General features: G+C 37.2%; 2 protein-coding genes across 5 annotated transcripts; one reads left to right on the top strand and one right to left on the bottom strand.

The window, feature by feature from the left end:
* Nucleotides 1-8,479: 8,479 nt before the first annotated feature.
* LOC110111096 (purple acid phosphatase 15-like) lies at nucleotides 8,480-15,774 on the top strand. 3 transcript variants are annotated; one of them, XM_020842810.2, is made up of 6 exons: nucleotides 8,483-8,780; nucleotides 8,917-9,107; nucleotides 9,325-9,606; nucleotides 10,558-10,700; nucleotides 11,039-11,154; nucleotides 15,585-15,774. In XM_020842810.2, the coding sequence occupies exons 1-5, from the start codon at nucleotides 8,534-8,536 to the stop codon at nucleotides 11,115-11,117; spliced, it is 942 nt and encodes a 313-aa protein (XP_020698469.1). In that variant the 5' UTR covers nucleotides 8,483-8,533; the 3' UTR covers nucleotides 11,118-11,154; nucleotides 15,585-15,774. The 3 variants fall into 3 exon arrangements, with proteins under 3 accessions (XP_020698471.1, XP_020698469.1, XP_020698468.1); XM_020842812.2 differs by lacking the exon at nucleotides 11,039-11,154 and having other exon boundaries at nucleotides 8,480-8,780; XM_020842809.2 differs by lacking the exon at nucleotides 15,585-15,774 and having other exon boundaries at nucleotides 11,039-11,277.
* On the bottom strand, nucleotides 11,684-18,801 carry LOC110111098. 2 transcript variants are annotated; one of them, XM_020842814.2, is made up of 4 exons: nucleotides 18,473-18,798; nucleotides 14,695-14,756; nucleotides 14,481-14,585; nucleotides 11,684-12,092 (listed from the first exon to the last, which is right to left on the bottom strand). In XM_020842814.2, the coding sequence occupies exons 1-4, from the start codon at nucleotides 18,681-18,683 to the stop codon at nucleotides 11,961-11,963; spliced, it is 510 nt and encodes a 169-aa protein (XP_020698473.1). In that variant the 5' UTR covers nucleotides 18,684-18,798; the 3' UTR covers nucleotides 11,684-11,960. The 2 variants fall into 2 exon arrangements, with proteins under 2 accessions (XP_020698473.1, XP_020698474.1); XM_020842815.2 differs by having other exon boundaries at nucleotides 11,951-12,088; nucleotides 18,473-18,801.
* Nucleotides 18,802-22,047: the final 3,246 nt, after the last annotated feature.

Here is a 22,047-nt window from a genome sequence, read left to right as displayed (position 1 = left end):
CATCTATATTTTTTTTTCTTCCTCAAAAAAATCATGTACAAATACAGGTCATGGCTTTCAGACAGAAAGAAAGCATAACAGAAAAGTCATGACTGTACAAAAATCAAAAGTATGATGTGCCACAAAGCAGAAAATGAAAGATTAAGCAACACATAGCACACCAATATTTATGTGATTCGACTTAAACAAAGCATTTATCCATGGGAGAGGGAAAAAATTGATCCATTAGACAGTAAAACCACAAGTGGAGTGCAATAAAACGCTCTCATTGCCCCTTCCCAAAGTACTATTATGTTTGCTCTGAAAGAAATTCAAAAAATCTCACAAAGATGTTTACCTTAGGAAGATCAATCTTCTTGCAAACACAAAAAAAAAAAACCCTAACTGGGTTGCACGTCAAAACCGCCAATCCTAAAAAAAAGTGAGAAACTCTTATCCCTAGTATATATAAATAAAGGTTGTCCAAGATATGTCAAATCTTAGTCTAAGATCATCCTTCTTCATGCATCTGCTATCCTTTGCTTGAAAGAACTGAGATGTTCATACCTAAGTTCATCAAACCATTGTGTCATCCTTTGCATTTGAACTAAGATGGGATTTCTGAATCCTAATAAGGCCATATGACATCACACCATCTATAAGTCTAGTGTTAACCTCAATACTAGCGTCAGGGTTGGGTCAACCTCACATGGTGAATTTCAAAGGCAAAAGAGCATGACATCGTGCGTAACTCACCTGATGCGTGTTGAATAAAAATCCAAATTGTCAAAATGGCCTATGTTTACGAAATGGACTGTGTTAGTGCGTCCAGAGCAACAAAAACATCTAAGATTGACACTCATATTGATTGGGGTCGTCGATTGGATAAAAATTAAATTTCGTGCGTGCATATCGAGGCGACGACGTGTGCAAACAATAACGTGGCAATCACGTCAAACCACAATAAAAAAATCACATCAATTTTATTATTAAAATAAATTATAAATAATGAAAAAAATGAATTTAAAAAAAAAAGAAAAAATCCTAAATCTAAATAATACCTAAACTACCCCTCACATAACTCATTCACTTATACACTCACTCACCCATTTGGCCCCCATCATTCTTCACGACACTCTCACACTGTTGTCGCCTAGGTAATTGCGCACCTAAGGCAAGGAAAATGTTTTGCTTTAGAAATAAGTACTTGAAGACCCGTGATTGCCTTTCTTGGCAGACGAGAGTTCGGCTTTGGTGTCACCTGACACCAACCATGCCTGTCTGTTTTAGCATGCGGGATGGCTTGGTACCCCGATGCAGCCCCTTACATAGGGATGGCGTCAGGTTGCAACCGAAATTTATAACAAAAACTCATGATTTAGAAAAATTTAAAGAAATTGAAATCTACCCAAATTCTTAAGCCAATAAGATATGAAGTGCACGACATCTTACGTTCTAAACACTGAAAGAAGAGATTAACTGAAAATCAAAACTTAGCAAAATAGAACTTGTAGGAGAACTAGTTGCTTACCAACAAATAGATGAAAACTCTTATTTCTTAGCTACTAGCAAGTGCATACGCAAACTCCTTTACAACACACGCTCTAAATTGAAAAAGTGTAAAGAAATGAACTAGGACCGGGTTCCCTATTTATAACCCAGGAAATTAACACCTTGTGGGACCCGTTGAAGAAAGCTTTAAATATAAAATGACAAATAGGAGTCACGAGTGCACAAGTGCCTTAGGTAGTGTGCACGCCAGCTGTTAAAGTTAGGAGACTCGTACACTCTCCATGAATGTTTCATGCACCCCATGAACATTTGTTTTTAAAAAGAAAAAAAATGGTACATTGTTACATGCCACGGGTTGTACGACCCCTTATTAAAGTGCGCATGATGTGCCAAAATCACCAAAAGAGGGTGTTGCATATGAGCCCATATTGTATAATGTGCATGTACCAAACAAATAAATGCACTATACATATACATCAAGTGGTATGTGTGTGTTAAATTCAGAGAATTCGAAAGGGAAAAGGCTTAATTTTAGTGTATAAACCTGTGCCTACTTATAAATCTATAAGATATATTAATAAAGAAACAATTAATTACAGAATAATGCATAATTGCTCTAATATAATCCTTCCTAAATGAGCCATCTAAATATGGAAGGACATCAGCGTGATCCAGGTGAGCCTCCCATGGATTCCCATCTTAGTCGTAGGATCAAAATGCCAAGGGACGGCTCCCATGGATTCCTATCCTAGCCGTGGGATCAAAATTGCCAAGGGACGGTTGGGATTTAACAGCATGCATACCGTTAATCACGAGAGCACACTAACATGGACACCTACTGTTGATCATGCAAGCCATTTTGTACATACGCCAATGGTCATGCCACAATACAAGTGCATCGAGATTTGTGTGGATGCGTCACACAAATGCACCGAGTAAAATGTACAAGTGCATTATACAATTGCAAGTATATTATGCACATATGATAAGCAATATATGAATGCACATGCAAGTATTCAAAATGCACACATACAATATATAAATATGTTATGTATACATACCAAGCCATATGCAGGCATACCATGCACATACTAAATAATACAAAAGTATATTATATATACATACTAAAGTTTATATAAGTATATTATGTACATGCATCAAATATTGTGCAAGCACATAATGTAACATATTAATGTATTATTTAGTGTGGCTGCATCATGCAAATATACCATACAAATGATTAAGCATATCCTACAATCATCATGCAAATGTATTATGTTTGTTACGCATATAGACGTGTCATGCCAATTCTTAAGGTGCATTATGTTAATAATGCAAATGCATTATCCCAATCATGTAACAATTATATAAATGCATAATGCATCATGCAAATTATATAAATGCATTATTCATACTATGAAAATGCGTTGTTCAAATCATGAAGCATGCAAATATGTTTTTGTGCAAACAAACACCAAATAATAATGCAAATGCACATGCAAATGTGTAATTGTGCAAAATGCACTGAAAAGTAAAATACCGCATCATCCCTGATGAGTGTTATATATATACACACGTGACATCTGAGGATGCTGCACTGATCAAAAGAAAATAACAAATAGACCATTGAGCATGCATATCATGTAAATTTAAAATACCCACATGTGCTCCGACAAGTGCGTTACACCCCTAAACCTTTACTTGAGAATACTGCCCGGTTCAAAAGTGAACTTAGGTTCACATTCGATTCTCCCTTTGAATGGACCGAAGTTGACATGACTTGAACCATCGAACAAATATACGATTGTAGCGTCGACCGGAGTATTTTCTTTTAAAAGTTTATATTAGGCGGTTAGGCCTTCAAGGTCTATTGCAAGAAATGATCACTATTAAAAACATAAACTCGGAATCGTTACTCGTTAAATCAATCAGAATATTTGAATTTTATATGTTCATATTAGGCATTCAAGGTTTCTTTTATAAAGAAAATTCATTCATCAAAGACATACTCCAGTTTTGATATGCATACGACAACTCTTAAAATTAGGAGTTGAACACGATCCTCTATTGGCAATCAAACAGAGTTGACAAAGTTCAAATAATAAAATGAAATTACTCAAAGCCTCCAATGATGATTGTGTTGAATGTTTATCTCAACTGGAGGTGACTCTACCCTTTTAAATGTCGTCAAATTCCTATAAACACAAATATTTTCAAATAACTATAATATCACCCTAATAATAGTCGTGTTGTCAAAAAATATCAAATAAAGGAGACCCCGAACATTTAAAATGCCTCCTAAATACCTATAAAATAGAAGCATCTAAATTGATTTTTAGTCACTTTGATGAGGGCCATGTTGAAAGTTAATCTCAACTGGAGGGGATCATGCTTTTTCAATGCCTCCAAATCTTAAAATCAACCATTATGGGGCTCCAATTTCAATGAAAGTTCAGAACTCAAATCACAAAAATTAAGATATTTAAGATGAAATAAATCACCCAAAAAACTGAAGACATAAAACCATCTATAGGGTCTTGTGCCTATAGGAAACTTGAACTTAGATTATAAAGTCCTTGCAAAATGAGAGAGAAATCTCTGGATAGCATCTTATCTAAAAGCCAATATGCCTTCTGAAAATTTATCCTAGAACCTAAACTTATTAAAACTCTCCTCGCCAAACGCAAAAAGAAAAATGTTACTGAGAAGCTGGAGTGTGAATTTTTGGAACCCACATCTAGCATAGATCTCGAGAAATCCCCCAAAGCATTTGATTGAATCTCTTCACAATTCTCTTGGCTTCATATGATCCTTAGAAAGTTGTTCCTACTAACACAAACGGTTAAATCTCTTCAAAAATCCTAATATTGAGTCAATATTCAGCAACTCTCTTTCTTGATTCAATACAAACAACAACAATAACATCAAGCATTTATCCCACTATATGTGGTTGGCTACATCCTTTTTCTCCATTGTGTCCGATTAAGAGTCAAATTCTCATTTAGATCTAATAAAGAAAGACCATTTTTAATATTTTATAACCAAATCTTTTTATGGTTATCTCTAACTTTCTTAACATAGGTTAAATCTAATACATCTAATCTCCTAGCCTGGTCATCGGAAAACTGTCGTTTTATGTGACCAAACCATCTAAGGCGACTCTATCTAATCTTATCTACCTAGGTACTCCAACGTTTTCACATATATGCTCATTTTGTATCCTATCTCTAAGAGTAAAGCCACTCATACACCTGAGCATCCCCATCTCTAAAACACTTAACTTAATATTACTCTTCTCTTTTAATACCCAACATTTTGTACCATAAAGGATTGCAGGTCTAACCACCATCTTATAGAATTTTTCCTTAAATTTGAGTGGTACTTTTCTATCACACAACACGCACGATGCATTCCTCCACTTCATCCATCTAACTTGAATTCTATTAATAATATCCTCATTTATTTCATCATTACTTTGAACAATAGACCCAAGATTTCTAAAACATGTATTCTTTCTTGATTTATTATTGTGGTGAATATTTGGATCTTCTCTATAACTCCTTTCCAATTATAACTTAACACTCATAAGAAATCTTTGAAGCACATTGTTGCATACAAGACGGATTCACCAATATTGATTGTATAACTGGCACTGAATTTTCATAGCTTCAAGTGGTTGTCTCCTCACTTTGAATGATGAAATTGCATGATCTAGTACTGGTATAAACTATACAATGCAAAGCTGATGTGTTTGATCATCTGAACAACATGCACAAGGCAACCTCATTATCTATTTATTTATTTTTAATGCACAAGGCAACCTCATCTCTTGCAACTTCTTCCTTTACAGGGTTAGCGTTTCTTCACTTATATAACAAATAAATCTTAGTAACGTTTTAATTCGTACAAAATATGTTTAGTTTAAAATGTTTTAAAGTTCACTTTCATTAATATGTTTGCAAGATAGATCTAGCCTTTGCATGCATCATATTAAAATCCTAAATCTATAGTCCTTTCATGCCTTAGATAATTGTTTCATTCATTTTCATGCTAGTGAATGTCAAAGGTCATTTTATCATCATCATTGTTGGAAGTTTCCCAATTATTTGGAGTATGTATTATGAACCTCATTTTACATTCTTTCCTGTTGAGTGCTGTCTATAATGTTAAATGTATTCACATATTATTTTGAATAATTTTTATCTATACAACCTTAGGTCTATTTCTATTTCTTCCTAAGGTGCATCTTATGTAGCATTATTTATTAATTTACATCAATTATGACCACAAAGATGATGTTTTTAATGTTTGTGGATTCTGGAGTTACATCTTGTGAGGATCCTTGATTACCTTTCATAATGAACATAACAATTTTGCGGCATTATAGGTTTTCGCGTATATGCCTAATGTTGGCTATTAAAAGAGAAGCATAATACTAAGTTAAGTGTAACAGAGATGAGGATGCTCAGGTGGATAAGTGGCTTATCCTTAGAGATAGGATATGAAATGAGCATATACGTGAAAAGGTTGAAGTAGCGCCAGTGGAAGACAAGACTAGAGAGAGTCGCCTTAGATGGTTTGGTCACATAAAACAGCGGCCTTCCAATGACCTGGTTAGGAAAGTAGAGGTATTAGATTTGATTTAAGTTAAGAAAGGTAGAGGTAAACCTAAAAGACTTGGTTAGAAAATATTAGAAATGATCTTTCTTTATTAGATTTAAATGAGAATTTGACTTTTAGCATGACACAATGGAGAAAAAGGATTCATGTAGCTGACCCCACATAGTGGAACAAAGGCCCACGTTAGCCCCAAGACGTTGGTCTCTCACTAGAAAAGTAAATGCTTGAGCTTGAGAAGCTTTCGGCCCAATGGGTCCGTAAAACTCACTAGGATAAGCAGTTCCCACTGATGACCATGCTCCGCATGTTCCCTGCCTATTCTAAGCATGTGCGAGCACCGAAGGTCTGGAGGAGTGAGTTTTCAGCGTGAGAGCTAATCCATTTTACAGGACCAAACTCTCTTTGCCGAACCGGGTTGAATCCCACAGAAGCGTCGCTCTCGGTGATGCAGGTGATCTACCCAATCAGAGAAGCTCAGCAAGCCAATGGCTCAACGGTTCTCACCAACCTCGAAGAAGTGTCTAGAGAGGGGTGTAGAAAAGAAGGGCCTCCTCTTGCATTTCGTTCATTAGAAAACTCCAGTTCGTAATCCGTGGAAGGCTTTGACCTTCTCTTACCGATTCCTATACCATACGCATCTATGCTCATATCCAATCCTTTTGCCTCTCGGAAGCGAGAAAGGGAGCAACAAACGTAGCCTTCGACGAGTGGAGGTTGCTGTGTTGATCGTGCGAGATACATTTCTTTGGTGGTGAATCTCTTGCAAACAAATTCACTCCCTGTAGAAGAAATAGGAGTCTGGGGGCTATCGGTTCCCGGGTGATCAACAAGTAGAAATACGCGGTTTTGAAGTGAGGCCCCAAAAGGAGCCATTGGTACGAGAGATGGACATGTTACCAAGATCGAAAGGTTTTCCAGCGGCCAAGAGAAAAAAATGAAAGAAATTGGTCTTCGGGTAGACCATCCGACAACTAAGGAGTAGAGAGCTAATGAAGGGATCCTAGCAGTGGCCAACCATCATATGTATGAAAAAGGGAAATGTTGTTAAAACGCCTATCATTCTCTCAAATATGTGCTTGAAGAATTGTGCCTAGCACCATGCGAGACAAAAAGCGATTTTCATAGAATACTAGAATTGGGGGTCATTCCCATACCTAACAGCAAGACTAAAATGCTTGTTTCAAAAGAAAGGACGACCTCGCTGCGTTCCAACTCCCGGCTTCGCTGAAAAGATCCTATCGGAAATGGACGAAGAGCGAGGAGGTCTTCTTCATAGAGAAGAGCTTAAATTCATAAGCCTCTTATTTACCCTTCTTATTATGTAAAGCCGACCTCTTTTTCGCCAGTGCTGATCGTTTCTCCATTCGATCAACAATAAAGGTTGTTAGAAACATTTCTTTTTCTCCAAGCTACACCAAGTAAGAAGTGTAGAACAATCAGTTCATAAGGACAACCGAAAGAAAAGAAAGAAGCGATCAAGCTAGTTCGTGAAACTTTCTAGCTTGGTTTCCCCCTCTCACGCTACAGCTTTGACAATGTCTGATGAACCGGTAAGAAAAGCTTGACTTGAATACGATAGAAGTAGCAAGTTGCTTCAACCCGCCTATTCATAGGCACCTTTGGGGTACAAGGTCCATCCTTCTCAGATCGAAAACTGAATATCCGAATGTCGAGCTGGCTGCCCTATCATCGTAGGGGATGTGGCTTTGAATTGAGCCAGGTGATGTCTGGGATTTTTATTGCCATAAAAAATGTTGAATTTCGGCACAGAATATCCCTTTGGATACGGCACCTGGTTGGAATTGCAGAGGGGCTCGATAGCCCTTTGACTCCCATTCAAGTCTTGAACCTAAGAATAGGCGGCCACCCGGGAATGACGGGCCAAGCGGCACAAGCTATTAAAGCGGGCAGGCCTTTCTATTTTCTATAGTAGCGTTAGCTGCGCAAACCAAGCAAAGCACGCGAACAGCTAGGCTGACAAGGTCGAAAGAACAATAGAGGCTGCTATTGTCGATTCCAATAAAGCACGAGCGAAGTCATGCAAGCAAAGCTGCAGCGCACAAGGAAAGCAGTGATTCACCCTACCATTGCCGAACCTGGTAAACGAACAAATAGGTGGTCTTTCCGGAAATGTGAAACAAAAGTTTTCCCCTCGCATCTCGGTCACTTTTACTTTTTCGTTATTTCGTAATCCCCAGGGTATGATACCCTTTAGCTTCACAGTGACAAGTCATTTTCTCATTACTTTGGCTCTCTCATTTTCCATTTTTATAGGCAGTACGATCGTTGGATTTCAAAGACATGGGCTTCATTTTTTTTCGCGCCTTTTCCGTTTTTTAGGGTTTAGGGCTATTTTCTAATCCCTTTTCTCTCGAAATCGGACATGTTGCGGTGAAATGCTGAAGGAAGAAGTCAGATCGCGATGATGATGTTGTTGTTGTTGTTGTATAGGTTTATGGAACCCCTTACATCAAAGATACCTATGATGGTGATTGAAGGCAATCATGAAATTGAGACACAAATTGGTGGAATGAATTTCAGTTCTTATCAGGCACGATTTGCCGTTCCAGCACAAGAAAGTCGCTCCAATAGCAGCTTCTACTACTCATTCAATGCTGGTGGGGTGCATTTCATCATGCTAGGTGCTTATGTTAACTACAATCAGACAGGTTAGTATTTTTTGAATCTTTGACCGTTTGAGGTCACAATTCAGATTATTTCAGATGTCAAGAAACTGATGCTTAATTGTCTTTTTGCTAGTACAATAATACCGCATATTTACTTGGCTATATTGCTTGACTGTAGGCGCTCAGTATGCATGGCTAAAGGAAGATTTGATTAAAGTTGACCGAGTTGAAACTCCCTGGGTCGTGGCTTCTTGGCATCCTCCTTGGTATAACAGCTATTCATCTCATTACCAAGAATTCGAATGCATGAGGCAGGAAATGGAAGGGCTTCTGTATCATTATCGTGTTGATATTGTATTCTCTGGTCACGTAAGTAAACATTTATTCAACCTTATTTTATCCATTTTTTCAGTACTATGGACTTTCAAATTTTACCCTTTACAATAATATAGGAATATTCTTTGATATTGATCCTTTTAACAGTATGTATACCTTAATCAAAAGCAAAAATAGAAACCGAAGTTTACAGCAAATTGCTTGAGAGTTCTTTAATCAACAGACCCCATTGTTGCTCTTCTTTGTCCAGGTTCATGCTTATGAACGAATGAACAGAGTTTACAACTATACATTGGATTCATGTGGTCCAGTTTATATTACTGTAGGAGATGGAGGAAATATTGAGCAAATTGACGTTGATCATGCAGATGATTCTGGAAAATGCCCATCTCAGGATGATAACATTCCTGAAATTGGGGGTGTCTGCCATATCAACTTTTCTTCTGGCCCAGCGAAGGGCAAATTCTGCTGGGATCAGCAGCCAGAATGGAGCGCGTTCAGAGAAAGCAGCTTTGGTCATGGAATTCTTGAGGTTTATTTCTCAAACTTATTAGGGTTCTCTTTATCAATGATTTGGGTTGTAAGCAAATTAGTCAACTTGATGAACATCTCAATACCCTTTCATATAAGGCATGTTTATATTCATTTATTTTAGTAATTAAATAAACTTGGTCAAAATTTTAAAGACGAGTAATAAATACAAATTTGAGCATTGTCTCGCTCATTCATTTATATTCGTGAATATGTTTATTTATTGTTCAGCTGGTTGCTCAATTAAATACCCATTTAATTATAATTTATTTATTTATTTGTTAATTTATTATATATTCATTTATATTCGTGCATATAATTTAAGGTATAAGTATGTTGCAAATATTAAACAAATAACTAATATATACAAATTACTTTTTATAAATATTTGAACTTCCCAGCAGCATAAATCTATTTATGTCTGGTGATAAGCAAATAATTATATTTTGTTAGTACCAATTATATAATTAATTAGGCTCGATTAGGGGTGCAAACGAGTCGAGTTGAGCTCGAGTCAGGGGGTGTTCGAGTCGAGCTCAAAAGACAAGCTCGAGTTCGACTCGTCTCACACCGAGCGGTTCGTCCAGCGTTGTCCCGAACAGGTTAGTAGTCGCGACCTCCGTCACAAATATTGAAAAATAACTAATATATACAAATTACTTTCTATAAATATTAGAACAAATATGTATACTTTGTTAGCACCAAGTATATAATTAGTTAGGCTTGATTAAAAGTATATCTCGAACTTCTTCAGAAAACTAATAAGTTAGTTTGAACAAGATTTTAAAATTGGGGTTATATTCAAGCTCATCTTAAATTCAATTAGAAAATAAGTTAACAAACTTGAATAAAATGGTACTCAGCTCGAATCGGTTCAATTTAGTAAGCACTCATTCACACATTTATTTCCCAAATTTCATCTGCTTTAAATGGTTTTATGTAAAATGTGCAGGTGATCAACTCGACATATGCTTTATGGACATGGCATCGAAATCAGGATGCTTATAAAGAAAGCAGTAGAGGCGATCAGATTTACATTGTCAGGCAGCCTGAATTGTGCATGCCAAACCTTGAGAAGACTTATTCAAACAATGAGTAAGACAGTAGATTTCTTTCATGTTAAATATTTTTCATTACTCGTTTGAAACGGCTTTTTTACTATTTTATAAATCTGATTTTTATAAAAAAATCTCTTGAAAGAAAAAAAAAAAAAGTGATCTAAAAGTTTCCCAAACGAAGCCTATATGTCATGTAAATGCTTCTTCAATTTACAAAATATAATTTTCATGAGCCTTATTCATTACAGCTTCCAGATTACTAGACATCATAATCTGTCTTTATAAGATAATTTAAAGCACAGATTTGGCAAAGATTTTTCATAATTTTAAAATCAAGAAGTTCATCTTTTGATAAACCTTCTCTACTTTTCACAGGTCTTCTAACAGCAATTCATTATTCAAGGCATCACTTGCTGGATTAATGGTCAATTTCATGCTTCCTCAATTATTTTAGAAGAATGATTATATAAGCTACAGGGCTGCAATTACATGTATTTTACCTCTATTCTTTTATATTATTTGAAGTTTGGAAAGTACTGTAAACAATTATGAACTTCTGAAAATTACAGATCAAAGGTGCGGCATAAAGAGCTGCTTTGAGTTTTCTGTGTTTATTGGTAAGTATTATTCAAGTCTCTGTCGTCATTGCTCTCACTCCATTTCAATCTTAGACAGTCATAGGGCTCAAGTCTCCTCATTAGTAAACAATTTGAATAGCCATTACAGATTTTATCCAAACTCACAAAGCTTAAGCCTTCATTGATACAGCTTATTATTTTATTTTCCAACCAAACAGACCCTCAATATCTCTGCAAGTTGCATTTATCAAGTTCTAAAAGCATCCTTTTTGAACCATTCAACCTGAAGGAATTCACCCAGATTATCATTCCTCTCGTATATCGTTCAACTCTCTGAAGGCCTTCCCCCACAAGTCATATTCCATGATCTGAATTCGACCTAAATAGCATTATCTTTTTGAAATCTCTTCAACACAATAAAAAGATGAGGAACTTTCTAGAATGCTCCAAAGAATACTAATCAGTTTCAAGGAGAGTAGGTGAGAAATCAAATCCCCTCGAAGTACCTTTTTTTAAACATTTTAAAAGGTTGGCTGTGTTTGTCTGGAATATAGAGCTTCCTATTTACTGTTTTAAGTAACTGGTTCCAGTCTTGCTTTACAAATTCTGTATTCAACAAAAAATCATGGTAGTTTTTAAACTGTGAAATACTGGAAGTTAGAGAACAATATGATTCCACATTCTTCTTTTTCAAAAACGATATTGAACTCCAGAGCCAGTCACTTGTACTTCTCCATAATTCTCCTGGCTTCTTCTAAGCTTTCCTCTTCACTCAAGGGGTCACCCCCTCCTCTAGGCCCTTCGTCCTTGTTAAAGGATATGTAGAGGAAATAAATGGCTCCCATCACTGCCTGTCGTCAAAAGAAAAATTAGTCATTTTCTTTTTAATAAGGTATAATAATACAGAATGGTATGAATTTCTTTAATCTGCTGATGCAAAGTACATAATAAGGCAGATAATTTACAGATGTGAAATTTTGATCATTATGACTTAGAGCAAATCATAGGTGATGTGTTCTAGTAAGTCATGGAAGTAAAATACATATCAACTTCAGTGAAAAACATCATCATCATTGTTAGACTTAGGCTTCGTTTGGGATGTCTGATGCAGGACTACGTAAATGCAATGTTATGAGTTTCGCTTAGGCCTTGCACAACTCGTTGATTAGAATAAGTTCGGATTAAAATTACTAGCAATTATCCACGACGAATCAAACAATGAGGAAGTTAATATTTCATAGGCTAAATTACATGCGCTGAAATTTGAACATTCAAGAATAATCAAGAAAATAACAACAACACAGAATAGTAGCTTCCAATGTAATCCCTAATCTAACAATGAGATCTAGGATGCATAGAAAGCGCACTCAATTCCTAACATTTACTAAGATTTAGCGAGAGCATTCGGAGTAGCCTTTAGTGAATACAATCTTAACCAAGCGAGAATTTGGAGTTAGAAAAATTTGAAGACAAGTAGAGAAACAAAGAAACCTTTCGTCAAGAAGATTTTGAAATCCTCCACTCAAGTCCTTCGAAATGCTCTTCAATGGCTTCCGTCAATTGAAACAAAATACGATCTACGTATTCTTTGATTGTATGATCAATCTCCGGGTTCACGTCGAAGAATGTAGAACGGAAGATGTCGGTGCAGCCGTCGTCGTCCCAAGTAATATCGTACTCAGTCCCGGGGTCCGCCATTCATGGGTGATTGGAGATCAATTCTTCAAGGAGGGAATACTTGGCCGAAATAATCAAAGAGAAATGAGTTTCTCTAAGGTCTTGAGAGAAGAGTGGACCAAACAACCCAAAATCTGGAAGAAGTTTCAGATTTTTCTCAAGGAGGAGAACACCAACAGAGAGGAAACTAGAGGAGATTTGGGCGGGTACGTGAGGCGGTGCTGGAGGTTTCGGAAGTTTGTAAGAGGGAATAGGTGGAGATTAAAAGCTTCTGTTTTTGGCTGGATGAATTAAGGAAAGATTTTAAAAGGGCTCAATTTAATTTGAAATTAAATTGAATCTGTGATTGGAAACTTTCCTAAAATAACTCTTGATGATTAGGAAAGGTTTTGAATTTTGAAATTGCATTAAATGGGATTTTAAATTGTTCCAGATTAATCCCAAAATAATTTAGGAAAACCCAACTAGTAGCAGGAGAAGTGGGGCCGGCGGCTAGTCATGCAGGGCCGGCGGACCCAAGGATTGGGGAGGGATTTAAGGGGAGCAGTTAATGATTCTTAAATCAGAATTTTTAAAATTAGGAAAGAATTCTTTTGACTCCTCTTGAATTTGAAATTCAATCAGATTTGAGACAAAAACTTCCCTAAAATAGGTTGGCTCAAACTAGGAAATAATTTGAATTCAAAGTTGAATGCCTTTGAAATTCGAATCAATCCCAATTAAAGTTGCTCCCAATTAGGAAACCCAATAGAAAGAGCAAGGAGATGGGGCCGGCGGCCAAGGACTAGGCCGGCGGCAATGGATCTCAGGTGAGATGCTGGGCCGTGAGGTCCAAGTGGAAAAAGAACGGGTGGGGAGGGAAGAGTGACGGGAAAAAAAGGAAAAGGGGATCAAGAAAGAACCACGAACCCGACTTATCCAAGTTGGTGGGTATTACGCTATCTCCTTCCTCTTCAAGGAAGCTCTCTCCACTAGAACTCACAAGTTCTTACAATGCTCCAAGCAAGAAAACAAATTCTCCAATAATCATTCATCATCCATAATAGAATAAAATGGGGCTTTAAATAGCCTCCTACAACATGACTCGAAACAAAGACACAAACGCCCTTTGGGCTTACATACGATAACTCCTATGAGAGGGGTACTACGGGAAAGAAACACATAAGCAACTAAATAATAATAAAAAATACAATGACTCAAACTGCCACATAAGCAAATAACAAACTACATGAAAATAAAATACATCAACGACTCAAAAATATAAAGACTCGATCGTGGCCGTAGATCATCGGCCGCGTCTCTGATAAACTCTCCATGATGATCTGATGTCCCCATCAATGTCTTTCTTACTGCTTCTTAAAATAGCTTTCTAGTACAATAATTAATTTTTTTGTACTAAAAAAACTGTTTTATGAAGCAGTAAGAAAACCGTCCCAAACGAAGACTTATTCCAACTATTTGGAGTTGGCTTTTTCATTCTCAATCATTCGTTTATTCCAATCTAGCGTTAAATTAAGTTATCTTTTCATGAGTTTGGAAAGAAACAAAAATATACACTTTACCAATACAAAGAATGCAGTGGAGAGGATAGAGTTGAATAGAAAAAGAGCAAGTGTCACCAAGGCTCCAGTAACACCAATTCTTGCTACCGGTCTGGGAATTGAACCCTGATATCAACAATTGAAACAAAGATACAATCATCTCAGGAGAAAATGAGAGATTTTCTATGCATGGCATATGGAACCATTATTGGAATCATTAAAAGGAAATTCTTACTGGCACAAGATTGGTTCCCGCCTCAACTGCATCTTTCCCAATCCTCCAAGCACTTTGAATGACTGCAAGAATTACCCAGAAATAGGGTTAGATGAGAAACAACTGGTCATTAATACTTGACTTCAAGATATTGAATCGGCACGGTTTCCAGGGATTCTGTGGTTTGCATGAAGGCCAGGAAAGTCATATTACTATATCTGTTGCAATGTGCAACATCAAATTATTTCTCCATCTACATTAGAGCACTTTATTTTGTGAAAACAAGAGAGTTTTAGCTTCCAGATTGCAATGTTCCAAAACAGATTCAAGCATGAAAGTATGGGAAGACTTTATGTGATGAAATAAATTAGATTTACATTACACAGTTTACCCCAATGTCAGGTCATACAATTACAACATTCAGGAAAAGGAGATGACCACACAACATATATGAACATTAACTGGCAAGTGTATGTTCATTTTTAGTTGTAACGTTTTAGAGTGCAACATTTATGCTACAAAATTTGTTGCAGGAATTCAGGTTAGGCGACATTTGGGCCTGTAATATTGTCGGTTGTGAGCCCTTCAAATTTTGGGAACTTAGAGTAGGGGTGTCAATTTCGGGTCACGGTTGGGTTCGGGTCGAACCTGAAATTGACCCGACACTATTCGGGTCAACTCAAACCTGACCCATGTCGGCAAATGGGTCTGATTTTCAGACCCGAACCCGACCTGCGTTGGGTCCGAGTCAACCCAACACAACCCGAATGACCTGGGACGTGCAAAAAATTGCTAGTTTTCGGATCAAAAGTGGGTAAAAATAGGTCAATCTCGAGTTTCTGAGTCAAAACAGATCAACTTCAAGTTATTTGATAAAACCAAACATGACCCGGTTTTTGATATTTATGCAGTGGCTATAAGGAAAGGTGTAAAGGCGAGATTTTGAGCAAGAAGCAATGAAGATCCCTCTCGTTCCTCACATATTCTATTGATGGCTAGCATTTGGGAGGATTTACAGCTCCAATAAGGCAATATTTGTGTGAGGTAATATATATGTTGTGAGATTTTTTTTATTTTCCTATTATTTTCCTTCTTTGTGCATGGTTGAACTTGATAATTTGGGATGGATTGGTTCGAAAAAAAAAGAACAAGCTTAAACAAGGCAGTACTCAGCTTGACTAAATTCACTAAAAACCCTATAAATGATTGAAAACAAACCATTTAACAACACTTGATCACTAACTTTGTCCTAAGAATTAGCCTTCCATGCCTGATCATTGCTGACTAATAATTGTGAGCAACAATTGATAACTGACACAAAAAAGGATCCCAACAACACCCATAAATAGTGCTTAAGCGATTATGTAGCATGATTTCACAAATGGGCATCTAGCCACATCATAAAACTTGAGAAAAGCTAGGGTAATACAAGGAAGACTTGTCTTTTGATATGTGCCTATGGTAAAAAGAACAAGGAAGTTGTGGGGAAGGAAGATCAAAGAGTAAGGAAGAGAGTGTTAGAATAATTAAATATATTAATTATGCGAGACCTCACAATAATTATTTAAGTATATATATTTAATTATATAACCTATTAAGTGGCCCATATATTAGAATTATTGAAATTTAATTATTTATGTTTAAATCTTATTGGTCAAAAAGAGATGATTTGATCAATCGTTTATAAACCGTTTGATCAAATAACTCATATGAGCGATTATTATAACTAAACTGCAGGAAATAACTACTGATCCTCTCTCTCTCTCTCTCTCTCATTATGAGGAGTTACTTTGCTCCATAGAGAATTAACTCATGAAAGAAGAAAGTGAAAGGGAAAAGGGAGAAAATCGTAGTTCAAAATTCAGCGAATTCAAAATGAATCAAGGTATGTTTTTCTTCTGATTAAAAGATTGTGAAAATCATTTTGTTTAAGATCTTGGGGATTTAAGACTTATGTAAATTCATATTTTTCGTTTCAATTTCTTTTACATAATTTATGTTGCGAGTTTTTGCAAGAGTTAGAGAACTCATAATGCATGTTGGGAGTTCTTGTAAAATTTAGAGAATTTAAAGAAAGTTCTTGTACGAATTCTAGAACTTGAATCTTAAATGTGATTAAGTTCTTGCAAGAAATTTACGAACTCTTGAAGTCTTACAGCGAGAGGGAAGGATTTTTAGACAATTCAAGGATGCCTACAATTTAAAAAATAAGTGATAAGAGAGAATAATTGAGAAGAGACACTTCGATTTATTTTCTCCCTACTTCTCTCTAATTAGGAGTATTTATAGAATACATAAACACACCAACAAACAACTCCCACTAACCCAAACTACTAATTAAAATTGTTAGCTCTTGCATTTTTTTTATTATTTTCTAATCCCTTCAAAACCAACCTTGCCGATCCACTTGTAACAATGGAGGTACAAATTCTCAAGAGGACCCTTCCTATACACTAGACCAAAATTAAAGTTACAAAAAAGAATGCAACAGATGGACACTTAGAAAACTTGATCAGAACATCGACCAGACCAAAGTTTTAAGTTTGCACATACATTTTATCAAAAAGAATATTGTCAAACTTCATCACATCAAAGGTTATTACAAAACTTTCAATTACTTTGACAATCAAAATCGCATTCGAAATTTATCAACTGATAGGAGATTATCCATGGATTAGTCTTGAACTTACTAAATATAACTGGCTTGGAAATGTTTGGTTGGGTGATTTACTGGTAACAATATGGGGTGTTCGACACAGTTCAGGCTGGAGGATCTTTTGGGAAGTGCTTGGGAAAGAGCGTTCCAGGTAAATGGAATTGAGGCGAGGTGTTGGTGGCGTGGCATTCTAGGCTTCAAGAATCCACAGTGCTCTCTAAGTTACCGTTGATGGAGTCCATCAATAAGGTCTTAGACAAGTGGACAGATCTAGAAAACAATGAGGTTGGGGATCATTAGTGATTACGCTAAGGCATTAAAGGTGGTATCTCAATAAGAACACCAATTGTTCTGTGTCAACAACAAAAAGAAAGAAGTGGGGAAGAATGAGGATTTGAAAATAAGGAAACGAGATGGAAGGATAATTAGACAATATAAGAATGTCTGAACTCCATAAAAAGGAGAGGGACAGAAAGCAAACGAAGAGATACATCTATTCATTTCTAACTATTCCTATTTACAGAATGTGAAGAGAGATTATTCTGTGCGAACACCAGATGGGAGAACCATCCTGTATCTCTTGGTACCAAGCACGGTACACTTTTGGGGTGATGTGACACATTTTTATTAGTCTCTGGATGCCGTCCGGACTCAGCACAGAATAATTCGTACAATAACACGCGTCCAACTAGCAACTTCCCACTAGCCACTAACCAAACCTAAATTACTAATTACAATGATCGTCCGTTGCACTTTCCTATCATATTCTCCCGCGAAAGACATACCGTTTGGGTTCTCTGCTTCTTTTCTACTCAGTCTCCCCTTATCTTTCCCCAAGTTCTTTATCCTTGGTCAAATCTACTTTAACTAATTCAGGCGGCCTTAATCTCGCGTGAAAAAATTATCACAAAATCAATATGTTTAAGGTTTCTCCAGCTGAACAAGCATAAATCAAGTATTCCAGAGAATTTCACAATCTCTTCTCCCCTTAATCCCTCGATTATATCTTTGCCTCCCATCTTACAAGCAAAGATCACTTTTTGAGACATTTCAACAAACAGGTGATGCGCAGCGAAGCAACCAACGGTTCGCCTGCTCTAACCACAACAAGGAAAAATAAACAAGGGGATGTAAGCAGCGAACCTTTAATGAACCTTGATTGCGCTGCCTTTACTGTGGCCAACCGACGCGTCGAGCTCGATGAGGCCGGTTTAGATCGGAGTGATAACGGCGACTGTCTGAGACTGGGGAAAGCAGAGGGCGAGAGGAAGCGGGGGTAAAGGTCGAGCCTTTGTTGAGAAGGGGATACGATGAGAGGCAAAGGCCTGAGAATAGAAGCTGGAGCTGTCGCCATTAGTAAGAGAAGAGGTTGGGATGAAGTAATGGCGGGCTAGCGAGAGAGCCGTGGACGGGTGACGACTTGACGAGCGCGGTCTCGTGTCGACCCACACTCACTGTTGAGTTACCACATTTTATTATTAGGACAAATTTAGGGTTTAGTTATTATTTAAAACAAAACGAACTGTGCACTATTACACTTAGGCTTCTTTTTGGACAGTTTTTTGTGCTTCTTAAAGCAACTTTCTAGTACAAATATTTTAATTTTTGAACTAAAAAGCTGCTTTAAGAAGCAATAATAAAGCTGCCCCAAACGAAGCCTTAGAGAGAGAGAGAAAAAAAAGCTAGTTATAGTCACCAAATTATAATTAGTTATAGCCATTGGCTAGGGGGTGTAAACTAGTCCAGCATAGTCGAGTTTTGACATTATTGAGCTCAGCTCGTCAGTTGGAAAGCAAGCTCGTTCCACTGTAAACGAGCTCAAGCTGACTCGCAAGCCTTCGTGGTCGTTCGCGTCCAAACGAGTCGTCCACCTTCCCTCGAGTTTTCCCGCTAGTGGAGTTATCTGACATCGATTTCCCACATGTGGAACTTCGCCTCAGTTCGCGAGCAGCTTGACGAGCTCATGAGTCGAGCGGTGTGTTGTACTAACTCAAGCTCGATAAGCCTTCAAGCTTGAAATCCTGTTCTAGCTCGGCTCGTGAGCTTGATAAGCTCTACTCGTCGAGCCAGTTAACGAGTCGAGTCCAAGCCAGCTTGCGAGTCAGCTTGACTTTGTTATACCCCTACCAATACCCACTTCAATAAGCGACTAGCTCATATTATTATTAAAAAAAAAATAGTTCATATTATTATTATTATTTTGTGAATCGGCCGCCTTTCTTAGTTTTATCACTTTTATGTTTAGTTTTTTATTTTTTTTTTAAATATAAATTAAAAATGTTTTAATAAAATACTTAGAATTTGAATGAATTTAATTTTTTTTAGTGATTACATTATCACAAACTTTCGGGAAAAAAAAAACTCAGATTTGAATTAACTTTGCATCTAACATCTCATCGAGATCTATATTTCTTTGCATTAAAAAAATATTCCAGATCTACATATCTCGACATTTAAAACAAATTCCAGCTCTATATCAACCAAAAATTAACTTAATACCCCATATCAACATCTCTCCATATATATTTAAGTTTCGTTTGGGACGACATTCTTAATGCTTTTTAAAGCAGTGTTTTAGAATAAAAAAATTAGAATTTTCGTTATAAATTCTGTTTTAAGAAGCAATAAAAAGCAGTTCCAAATGAAACCTTAATTTTTGTACTAAAAAGTTGTTTTAAAAAATAATAAGAAAGCCGTCTCAAACGAAACCTTAATTTTGCTTTAAAAAATCATATTTGCTCAACGGGTGAAGTAGAGGAAAATGTGAAAAAATGTGTTTGGCCTGGGTGAAGTCTATCGACGAGACCTAGGGCACGGTCGCCTTAGTGGGGGAAAAAACAGGGAGAAGAGGATAACGGGCGAAGGGGGCATTGGTGAGTAAATGAGTGGATCCAATCGCCTATTTAAGTGGTGACTGCGTCGGCACGTAAGAACCAATCATGATTTAGAACGGCAACTGTGACTACTTTTATTTTTTCTTTCATAAGCAGACAGTTAATTTTGTTTTAAACCCTAATTATAAGGCTATATGTAAACTAAAAGGCTTCGTTTGGGACGGTTTTTTATTTTTTTTTTATTAGAAAGCTGTTTTAAGAAACATTAAAAAAATCGTCCAAAAGAAGCTTAAATGAAAATATTGTGTTTTATAATAAATAAATAATTATAAGGCGTCTATAGGATCCTTTTGTTAGCATATGTGTACAGGTGGCTTTAGGTCCCAATAGTTGGTTTACATTTATGTCATTTTATATTCTCGATGTACGGCTTACATGTCAAGCCATACGCCTATATATCAAGGCCCAATCATGTATTACACATTCAGTCATAATTCCAAATACCTTTTCTTTTCGTTTCACTCAATTTCCTCCTTAAGCTTTCGCTCACATTGTATCAGACGTCACAGCCTAGCGGCTTCTGTTCTTTCTCCTTCTTCTTCGTCTCCTGTCCATGGCAGATCAAGGCTCGTCGGCCTCCGTGCAAGAAGACTCACAAATCTCAACCATGCTTGAAGATTTCGTGGTTCCAGCGCCATTAAAATTCCTCATCTCAAATCTGAAAAATCTTGTTCCTACTCTTCTGACCACCGAGAATTATTCCATATGGAGGTTTCAAATTCACCAACACTTCGCCGCCAATGGTTTCAGCGGGCACCTCAACGGCACAAACCCGTGCCCTCCCGTCTCCGCCGCGAATGATCACCGTCTATGGAAGCTCATAGATCGGAATCTCGTCTCTGCAATCTTGTCTACAATCTCTGTTGTCGTTCTTCCCTATGTGATTACTTTATCCACCGCCCATGAGATATGGTCGATTCTTGAAACATGACTCCAACCAACAAATCGATCCAAGGTGATCCAGCTCAAGAACGAACTCCACCAGGTTCAAATGAAAAACAAGACTATGCAACAATACTTAACTCAAATCAAGAACCTCGTTGACAACATCGCAGCTGCTGGTTCCACGCTCGACACCGAAGATATCATCCTTTATACGCTCAACGGACTTCCAACACTATACAATCCCTTCAAGACAGCAATTCGGACTTCTCAGCATCCAATCTCTTTGGACGTTCTCTACTCTCTTCTTGTCAGCGAAGAGATAAATATTCAGCAAGAAACCTCCAAAGATCTCAACCAGCCGTTCGACAATACGGCATTACTGTCTGTTCGGAACAAATCTACCCGTGGCCGCTTCAATAGATCACAAACAAAGAACCAGAACGGGCATTCCAATTCCAACAACAATACATCTCAGCTTCGAAATCCACCCAACACTCCAAGACCGGTATGCCAAATATGCGGCAAGACTGGTCACACTGCGCCAAATTGTTGGCATAGATGCAATCTTCAATATGTACCCTTAACCTCGACGAATTCCAGAGCATACTACACGCAGACACAACCTTCTTCAAACAACACGGAGTGGATTCTTGACTCCGGAGCCACTTCCCACTTGACTCCAGATCTCTCCAACCTGACTAATACTTCGTCTTACAATGGGCTCGACTCGGTTTCGGTGGCAAACGACAGTACAATTCCTATCCAACACACTGGAAATGGACTTCTTCCTCTACAGGAGTCCGCTCGTAAGCTAAATCTTCGCAATATTTTACACGTTCCCTCTATCTCTCATAATCTCTTATCAATATCCAAACTAACAATCAATAATAAGATTTCAATCCTTTTTGACGCTAATGATTTTATGATTAAGGACTCTCA

Source organism: Dendrobium catenatum, unplaced genomic scaffold, assembly GCF_001605985.2.
Source record: "Dendrobium catenatum unplaced genomic scaffold, ASM160598v2 fragScaff_scaffold_1427, whole genome shotgun sequence".
In the NCBI taxonomy this organism is placed as follows: Eukaryota; Viridiplantae; Streptophyta; class Magnoliopsida; order Asparagales; family Orchidaceae; genus Dendrobium; species Dendrobium catenatum.
The sequence above is the reverse complement of the archived record's forward strand: the minus strand, read 5'-3'. Positions and strand labels throughout refer to the sequence as shown.